General features: G+C 43.4%; 1 protein-coding gene across 1 annotated transcript; it reads right to left on the reverse strand.

Annotated features, from left to right (window-relative positions):
• Positions 1-1967: 1967 nt before the first annotated feature.
• LOC118090132 (uncharacterized) lies at positions 1968-6819 on the reverse strand. Its single transcript, XM_035125494.1, has 3 exons — positions 6652-6819; positions 3251-3266; positions 1968-2491 (listed from the first exon to the last, which is right to left on the reverse strand). The coding sequence occupies exons 1-3, from the start codon at positions 6817-6819 to the stop codon at positions 1968-1970; spliced, it is 708 nt and encodes a 235-aa protein (XP_034981385.1).
• Between the last annotated feature and the right edge of the window lie 3624 nt (positions 6820-10443).

A 10443-nucleotide genomic window follows, 5' to 3' on the forward strand; every position in this document is an offset into this window, starting at 1 on the left:
GGTAACATTCCTACTCAATGTAAACGATTTCAAGAACTTTTCAGAAACATTTAAACCTTGCAAAAAAGCATTGCAGGTAATGGAGAATCACTGGAAACAGGAGCCATTCATACTCCAGATACCAAGAAGTAGTCAATGTGCAGAATGCGCAATCAGAGTGATGCGGGAACTTTATGGTGCTTGCAACAGAAACAAAGATGAATGGCAACCTCGATTTATTCTAAACAATAATAAGTGATTGTGGCGTTTCACCTCTAGAGGGTCTAGCAAGAGTTAAGTTGCTAGGGAGGGAAACAGCCAATAGGAGCTCTCCAGGCAGAAGCAGGGGTATATAAGGGGAAGCAGGCAGACAGGAGGGGAAGATAAAGGAGTTGATGAGAGAGGTAGAGAGGATTTTGAAATAGAGGGTTAGAGAAGCTAGTGAGGTGAGCGGTGGGGGCAGAATCTATAAGAGTTAAGAAGAGAATTTCAGTCAGGGAGAACAGGGGGAGAACTAAGACTAACGGTTAAGCTTAAAGTAAACATAACTGAGAAACCAGTAAGAATTGATATGCTTGTAAGATCTGCACAATAAATAAACTTAATTGTTTTGTTCACTGTTCAACTGACTGAGTTCAAATCAATTGTGTACCAGTACACAGATATACTGGTTGGTGGCAGCAAAGGGAAGAAATAGGCGAGGCAGGTATTGGGTCAATAGACCGTCAAACGTCTGGGGACCCTTTACCGGTGTAACTCGCCACAGTGATGTACAATGTACCAAACATTGTACAAGTATTAGACAATTTGCAAGCTGTATTTTTTCTGTATTATAATACATAATTATAATTATTATGTATAATTGCATAATGCATTATAGATTTACATATACAAAAATCTATTTATTGATTTTGGGGTGAACTTTCTTCAGAAGATTTGGAAATGACAGTTCATTCCTTTGTTTTTAGGCAAAGGTTCACCTAACTAATCTATAGGAACATGAGGTTGTAAAAAAGTTATAGCCCTAGTACACATATTCAGCTGTTGGGTGGCAATGACAATTGAGAATGGAATGCAGAATTGGTTGTTTCCCAGAGCAAGGTATTCACCCTCCCCGCCCCCCAATTAAGTGCAAATTGCAGACTGAGGTATTTATTTATTTTATTTATGTTAAACATTCACAACCTGCTTTTTTAGATGAACAACCTCCCAAAGCAGTTTACAAAAAAGGGGGGGGGAGACAATACAGATGCAGAATGGATAAACATTAATACAATGGAACAGAAGAAAACATCAAGAAAATAGCTTCTTCTTTTCTAAGGGGAATCCACTAAACATCCTAAAAACAGGACTGACATATTTGCTCATCCAGGCAGAATTGAAAATTGCAAAAGTATCCGAGAAAACAACTTTGGCCAAAAAGAAAGAAAGAAAGAAAGAAAGAAAGAAAGAAAGAAAGAAAGAAAGAAAAGCTCAACAAGTGTGCCAAAAAATCTCAACAACTTTTGTGTCCGAATTGTCACTTTTTGAAACACGGCAACCCTACTAAAAACCCATGAACGTCCAGTACAAATGGCCATTGAGTGAATACAGATGAGAATTTTGCCAGACAGCTGTACCTGTGTATGGGGACGACAGTTACCTTACCACTTGAAGAATGATACAGATAACCAGGTTTAGTAACTCCATCTGTGGTAATTTGATCACCTATCTGGGTCTCAGGCAGCCATCTTGTGAGGTGATTGCATGCACCCTGAAGGAAGCTGCCCTGTGTAATTCCATATGAACCCTCTCTATCATCCTGCTGAGTGGTAAGGATTCTTTTACCTCACGCCAGTTTAAGATGTGGGAAAAGAGGTTATCTGGATCCAGCCTCTGTTGTCCCATTGTGCAGGGAAAAACACATAAAATGTTGGTTAATTTAAAACAGACTTCCAGTTCAATAAACGTATTTAATGTATTTCCTTCCCATAAAGGCTGCTTCTCCTCTACTCTCTTAGGATGGTAACTAGAGCTTCTAGAACAACTTGCAGGTTTGACATGCTTGTACACACTTTGTCACAACATTCTTTAAAAATACCAAAAGTTTCCTTGAACGCCTGCACACTGTCGTCTGCATGTTTCACTGTGTGTCTGAACTCAGACAACAGGGCACTAATATTATCGCTGGCTGCATGGGAAGATGTGTGGAGACCTGCTTCTGCAGCTGCCATGTTTTCATTGATAGGTTGTTCTTCCAGGTTTTCACGTGAAGTAGATGGATTCCGGGATACTTTTTCTTTTGGAGATGACTGCTCTTGAACTAGATATTCAGCCTCTTCCATTCCCTGGAGATGTTTCCTCCAAGGAATAAAGTAAGAGGGAGAAACTTCCTCAGAATCAAGCTCGCCAGTGGTTTCCGCCACTGAGAACTCCAGGTTGCCATCTGCTCGTCTCTCATCTTCTCCAGGTGTTACAGGTGAGGAGGCTCCTTCCTCAGCTTCACAACCAGCTTCCCTTGCAGTGGTCTGAGCTGCAAACAATAAAAGTTTAATGTGCAGTTAAATCGAAGGATATACAACACTGATTTAAGGACGCGGGTGGCGCTGTGGGTTAAACCACAGAGCCTAGGGCTTGCCGATCAGAAGGTCAGCGGTTCGAATCCCCGTGACGGGGTGAACTCCCGTTGCTTGGTCCCAGCTCCTGCTCACCTAGCAGTTTGAAAGCACGTCAAAGTGCAAGTAGATAAATAGGTACCGCTCCAGCAGGAAGGTAAACGGTGTTTCCGTGCACTGCTCTGGTTCGCCACATGACTGGCCACATGCTGGCCACATGACCTGGAAGCTGTATGCCGGCTCTCTCGGCCAATAGAGTGAGATGAGCACCGCAACCCCGGAGTCGGTCACGACTGGACCTAATGGTCAGGGGTCCCTTTACCTTTACCTTTACAACACTGCCCTGTTTGGGTGTACACCCATCACATATTTATGGTCATTGTACTTGCCCCCCATGCTTTCCAGTTGTTCAGAGGAAGGTCTAAAAGGGGGAACCATGTGATTTCAAATCCTGCATGATAAAGGTTCTAAATCAGATATACAGTCTACACTTATTGGGCAGGCTACTCTTTTCCAACTTTCCCCCAACACATGGTTGGTGTAGAGCAGGACTGGCAAGGATGTGATGGTAGAGTCAGGATCAGCAAGTACAGTGGTACTTCGGGTTACAGACGCTTCGGGTTATGCGTTTTCAGGTTGCGTACCGCGAGAAACCCGGAAGTACCGGAAAGGGTTACTTCCGGCTTTCACCGCCTGCGCATGCACAGAAGCACCAAATCGCGTCATGCACGTGCACAGATGCGGTGCTGCGGGTTACGAACGCTGCGGGTTGCGGACTTGCCTCCGTCGCAGAATATGTACGCAACCCGAGGTTCCACTGTATAGCCTTTTTCTTCCCTTATACAACTGCAATTATCCATGATGGTGATGATAAATAAATAAGAGGGGGCATGCCAAATTTTGTCCTCAGGACTCCATATTACCCAAATCCACTCCTGCCATCTCCATTTCATCCCCCCCCAGGCTGAGAGTTGGTGACTGGCCCAAGGTCACCCAGTGAGCTACATGGCTGAGTGGAGTTTCAAACCCTGTTCACTCTCTTCTAACCTCAACACTTTAACCACCACATTACACTGGCACCACACCAGATGTCTCCTACATATCATTACTTTTAACTTAACTTGATCTTCCCCAATGTAAATGCTGTTACTACTACAAAAAAGAATAAATTCCCTCTGAAGAACATCTTGTTCTACCCTATCTTCCTTTCTAGGTCTTCGTTATTTCATTATTACCTCCTGGGTTTTTATTTACTTCGGGGTATGCACAATACTCATCTACAGAAACAAGGCTAGGGCCGGCACAATACATTGTTGTGTTTGAGGGGGGCAAAAGGCCTATAGCCAATGCTGCCATCTCCTTTTCTTCTCCCTGCCTGCCTTTTGGAATCAATCTGTTCTCACAGTTGTGACAATCACAGGCTTTCTGGGGCCATTTTGACCCTCAGTGTACTTCTGGGCCTCAGTGTACTTGTAGGAGTCAGTTGCCCTCAATGTACCTCTCGGTTAAAGCAACTGTGAATGCTATTTGTCACCATTGTAGTAGAATCTCAGCAGAACAGGTATTCTCTGGGGGCCACCTTATCCACCATGCCTCAAAGTGAGGCGAACTGCAGGCACTCCAGAGAGCCTTGGAGCATCCTTGCCACCTGCTTTTTTGCAGTGGCAAATGTTACAGCAGCAAAAGGAGTGTCGCAGCAATAGCCAGGCCAGCCAATTCTCTGCCACTTGCCCAAACCCTTTCAATAGATAGCAAACTTCTCCTTGGGTTGTTTTCTCTATTTGTCCTACACACTTCCACACAATATAGCAAAGGCTGAATTGTCTTGATTTTTGTGTTCTACCTTTCCACTGCCTGTGTTTTAAGCTTTAAAAGCGAAGCCCATCAAAGGCAACAGCCTAACAGTGTTTGGGATAAGATTTCTGACTTCAGAATTGCAGTATTAGCATACAAGTAAACTGCTACCGGTAGCATTTGCTTATCTCTAGTGACTTTAGAAATGCAATACTAGTATATATTAAACTGCTTTGAGGTTTTTTTCTACAATCAAGTGGTATATAAATTTTATGAAATAATTGATATGAAATAAGATATGTTTCTCTAAAGGAATTACGAAGAGACACCCAGTTCATTAAAAAAAAACAACCCTACACACCATTTGGCAAGTTTGAAAGATCTATCCTTAGTTTGCTTCCCAAACGGTCAATTTTTGTTGCTGTTTCAGAGTCACTTCCAGTTCCTGAACTTGCATGTTGTTTAGCTTTGCTGAGATGATGAAGCACCTAAAAGATTAAAAAATGATAATGCATTAATTAATCCTATATAAAAATTTTCCTACGGTTTCTTGTCTTTTTATATTAAACTAGGAACACGTTCACACATACATGTATACTGTATCCCTTAACTATTGTGCACTTGATAATGAGCAACTGCATTTGTGAACTGCAGGGTTGGTTCCAGGCTATATAGGCTGATAGACCTCTTCCTACAGTGGGCCAATCCCATTCACCTGTTGGCATCTTCTGTTTTGCAGAGGTTACTGCATGGTTTTTTTTGGAACACAGATGGCAGGCATGACTATTTTCATATAATTAAAGACCAATGCTAGCAGTTCGAAAGCACCTCAAAGTGCAAGTACAGTGGAACCTCAGTTTATGCCTACCTCCGATTACGAACGCCGTGGACCCGGAAGTGTTTACATCCGGGTTCCGTGGCGCTCGGATGAGCAGAAGCGATCTGCGCAGCTCGGGCATGCGCAGAAGCAATCTGTGCAGTGTGTGCGTGCGCAGAAGCACTCTATCACTGCTTCGAGCACGCACAGAAGTGTGCCTTCGGCAAGCGAATGCCTCGGCAAGCGAACGCCTCCGCGGAACGGATTGCGTTCGCAGACCAAGGTACCACTGTAGATAAATAAGTACCACTCCAGCAGGAAGATAAATGGCATTTCTGTGCGCTGCTCTGGTTCGCCAGAAGCGGCTTAGTCATGCTGACCACATGACCTGGAAGCTGTACGCCGGCTCCCTCGGCCAGTAAAGGGAGATGAGCGCCGCAACCCCAGAGTCGGTCACGACTGGACCTAATGGTCAGGGGTCCCCTTTTACCTTTACCTTACTATGTTTTACCATTTTGAAAGTGTCTCTTTAGTGCTTTCTTATATCATTTTATGTAAAGCACTTGGAGATTTCTTTTGATTAAGTGGTATATAAGTCTAAATCTTAATGTAATTAAATGAATGAGAGAACAAGTAGGACTAGATACTAGGTAAAAGTGGGCCAAAGCTTGGCAGCAAGTTCCACCCTAAAAGGATTTCTAGTAGAAAATCTGGAAACGAGTTATTGGAGAGCCACTGTAAATTGGATGCGGCAGCTAGACTGGTGACTGGGAGTGGCCACCAAGATCATATTACACTGGTCCTGAAAGACCTACATTGGCTCACAGAACGTTTCCGAGCACAATTCAAAGTGTTGGTGCTGACCTTTAAAGCCCTAAGCAGCCTCGGCCCTGTATACCTGAAGGAGTGTCTCCACCCCCATCGTTCAGTCCGGACACTGAGGTCCAGCTCCGAGGGCCTTCTGACTGTTCCCTCCCTGTGAGAAGTGAGGTTACAGAGAACAAGCAGAGTGCCTTCTCGGTAGTGGTGCCTACCCTGTGGAACGCCCTCCCATCAGATGTCAAGAAAATAAACAACTATCTGACTTTTAGAAGACATCTGAAGGCAACCCTGTTTAGGGAAGTTTTTAACGTTTGAAGTTTTATTTTGTTTTTAGTGTTCTGTTGGTAGCCGCCCAGAGTGGCTGGGGAAACCCAGCCAGATGGGCGGGGTATAAATAAGTTGTTGTTGTTGTTGTTGTTGTTGTTGTTGTTGTTGTTGTTGTTGTTGTTGTTCTCTTTAGACTAGATGGACCAAAATAATAGGCAATTTCATCTACTCATGTGAGGAAACCAGGGTCCAAATCTCTGCATGGGTATGAAATTCATAAGGTGACTTTTGGCAACTCATGTCCTCTCAGTTTCTCTTACTGGCTTCTCATGATGATAAAGTGCTAGAGAAAGACCGGGAAATAAATATGCACCCTACCTTTTCAATTTCAGCTTTTGTTTCATGCCGTGATCCGTAAAGCAACAGGTGCAGGGCAGTGGAGAGATTAACTGGAGAAAAGAGGACATTTCCACATGGGTGTTCTTTCCGCAGCAGATGGAAGAAGTCAATGGCAAGCTTAGCATTTGCTTCACTGAGGGAAGTCATTGTGAAATCCTTCAGCCCTGGAAAAACAGCAGTAGAACAATTTTTTTAAAAAAAGAATTCTTCCAGCTTCATTTGCCATCAGACTGTACCCAAATGCCCAACATATAGCTTGCAACCTGCCTTGTACCTTGAGCTGTTAATTCAATGATGCCCGCAAAGCTGCGTTCCTGCTCAATATTTTGATATACTGCAAATTTCTGGCTGCAACTACACTACTTTGCTCTCCCCCATCCCACCCCTCATTTTGTTCAACATCCCTCATGGGAAGTTCTGGAGAACTTGCTTCGTTACTCTGTTGTAGATTTTGTATTCCCAACCCCCATTAATGGAACAATATGGCTGGTTTTTACTTTCCATGAGTAAACTGTTTTTAATAGTAACTTTGAAAATCTTATTTAAACTCATTTCGGTACATTTTTGCATACTGGAAGGAAAAGCCACTGTTGGCTAATTTGGAGGGACAATAGTAATGGTAAGCAAGAGTGTTCAGAAGAGCCCTGCATAAAATAAGTAGCAACTTTGCTGGTACCAAACAAAATTCCAACATCCTTAATATCAGTTGCTGTGTCCCAACATGATCCGCAAGGGAGCAAGCCCAGGGAGGCCAAACATGGAACATCACTGTCCACAGATTGTGGCTTAGCAACCAATACATAAACAATTTGCTTGCTCCAGAGCTCTCCAGCTAAGATCAATAGGACAACTCTGGAATAAGCAGCTCCCCAGTTGCAAATGAAGTCTCCGAGCCCAAACTTAATGTTGACTCCCGATCTCACTCAATCTTAAAGCAAGGACCAGCTTGACTGGCGCCACCTGTTGCATATTGGCACATTATTCCCTGTTTCTCCAAAGCCCATTTCTTCCTTTCCAATGGCACCAGCAAATCTTACAGTAATTCATAAGAACAGAAGCATTTACCTTCTCTCCCAAGAGGTAGCTTGTTGCATCTGGTGCTTTTGTTTTAGAATGTACCAGGCTATATAGAAAGCTCTGTACACCCCCACTGTCATTATTCAAGTTTGCATTTATACCAAGTAGCTAGTGATTTGATTTGTAATTTGCATAATGAAAACTACAAAGAGTATTATGCATTGAGGATGTGCTCAGTAATCACATGTAAGCATCTGTTGTCTTGCATAAAATATAGATGGGTTGATATCCAATTAATGAAGGCATCCACTCACAGAACAGGAGGGGAGGGGAGTTTGGAAAGAGCTCCAATTGGATATTGCCCATGGTAATATTGGATATGGCCCACTGGATATGGCCCATCCAACTGGATATTGCCCATGGAACCACTGGTGGCCCAAATTACTACTACGAAAATACCATCAAGCAGGTGTTCCTAGATGAGACTGGTCATCGAAATCTACTACAATTTGGGTTCAGACCCATTTTCAGAACCAAATCAGTCTTGGTCACACCAATTGATGACCTTTTTTGGCTCCATGAAAGAGACATGGATCTCCTGGATCTCTCAGCTGATCTGAACAGAAAGTAACACTGGGTGATTATTACCAGTGCTGGCCACCAACCTAGATGACTTTAAAAGAGGATTAGACAAATTGATGGAGGAGAGGACTATCCATGGCTACTAGCCATGATGGCTGTGCTCTGCTCCACAGATGGAGGCATTAATGCTTATGGATACAAGTTGCTGGAAACCACAGGAGGGGAGAGGGCTCTTGTGCTGGAATCCTGGAATCCTCAGCCATCTGATCCAGCACACTTTTCTTATGTTGTTATCACTGCTCAAGGATATCTTCCATCCCAGATCCTTATGATCTAGTAAGCTGAAAGGTTGGTTTGGAAAAGGCTCACTTCATTATTTGCTTACACTCAGACAAGAAAAAAAATTTCTAATGCATTGTGTGTTGTTTTCTTTATTTCTTTGGTTTTTAAATGGTTCTTCCTCTTTGTGCTTTTAATTCATTTTGAGACATTTTTTGTTGTATAAAGTGATTAAGAAATGCAAGCACGATTATCTTGCTGTGGAGTCTACAGGAAGTCTCTATAATGCTCTTCAGGTGTTCAGAAGAACATGTGAGGGCTCAAATGGAAAGGGGTTGTAAGAATGTGTATGTCAGTGTTTGTCAGCGTTTGAAAAAGAAAAGGTTCTGACCTCCTTTGACTCTGCCTGGTCCTGTTGGGTGGCAGAAGCAGTGGAGTGGGTGGAGCACAACCTCTTGCACTTCCATCGCCTAAGGCGGGTGCTTCATCCTACCTCATAGGTGGGCCAGCTCTGAATCTAACTGCATGTTATTGAATGTAGCTTCAGTTTCCCATCAGATCTTCACGTTCAATGTTGAAGGATTACTGGGTGTCCCTGGCACACACTGGAGGCTGGGCAATTGCACCTTCTCCCCCTAGCAAGTTCTAAGCCCACCCCCCATGTTCTTCTGAGAGCCTGAAGAGTGCTTAAACTATCTCACTAAGGTATTGAGAGGAGAGCAGGGAGGGAAATATATACTGCCCTGGCCTGTTTTGAGAAATAAAGTAGCAATTGATGTCTTGGTCAACATATCCTTGTTTAGGATCTGTAATGAAGTTTGGCTTTTTAAAAGCAAGGTAGCCAAATACTGCATCACCTTTGGCTGAACAAGCCCTTTTCATAAATGCAATTTTCAAATGTAGATATAAACTTATCAAACTATATGCATGCAAAAGCTAAGAAAAAGTCGTTCTGCATCCACAAACGTGGGGGGGGGAATGCTGTGCAATAGATTTGGTGGTGAATAAGTGACAGGGGATAAGCCAAAGAAGCATATTTAAAAGTAGCTACTAAATATGTAAATTGAATGTGTGCATGATTTTGTTTGCTGTCTAGGTAGGATACACTTCCTCCTGTGTACCATCCATTATTATTTTTCACACATAAATTATCATCAAGTCATGTGTCTCAGTAAGCATCCCTTCGAGGCTGTATGGGGATTTCCTGAAAAAACATATGGGCTCTAGTACACCTAACCCTCTTTTCAGCAATGTTTAAAGTATTTAGGAGGCATATGACACATCAGGTGGCATTTCCAGATGAACGCCCCCCCCCCCAGTTGTAACAGGGAATCCAAGAATCTTTTAGACCAGGCACCCCCAAACTTCGGCCCTCCAGATGTTTTGGCCTACAACTCCCATGATCCCTAGCTAACAGGACCAGTGGTCAGGGATGATGGGGATTGTAGTCCAAAACATCCGAAGGGCCGAAGTTTGGGGATGCCTGTTTTAGACAGCTAGCATGTGTCTTGCAGGAAAGTCACATTTTCCCAGCTGGAAAGTTTCATGAGGCTGAAAATGTTCACACACATACACTGTATTGTATATGGAATTGTGTGTTTCCTAAGGTAAAGGTAAAGGGACCCCTGACCATTAGGTCCAGTCGTGACCGACTCTGGGGTTGCGCGCTCATCTCACATTATTGGCCGAGGGAGCCGGCGTATAGCTTCCAGGTCATGTGGCCACCATGACAAAGCCACTTCTGGCAAACCAGAGCAGCACATGTGTTTCCTATGGTTCTGCAAATAAAACCATGGGGCAACGATGGGCAGATGGCAGATCAGGATTTACCCATTGATCTCTGGATTGTATGTAGTAGATTTGCAAGTGATCCTGAGTGTGTGCCCAATGCTT

The sequence above is a fragment of the Zootoca vivipara genome, chromosome 8 (assembly GCF_963506605.1).
Source record: "Zootoca vivipara chromosome 8, rZooViv1.1, whole genome shotgun sequence".
Lineage (NCBI taxonomy): Eukaryota > Metazoa > Chordata > Lepidosauria > Squamata > Lacertidae > Zootoca > Zootoca vivipara.

Excerpts from the sequence above, each read along its gene's own strand:
- LOC118090132 (XM_035125494.1), bottom strand. The coding sequence starts at position 6,819 with ATGACTTCCCTCAGTGAAGCAAATGCTAAGCTTGCCATTGACTTCTTC.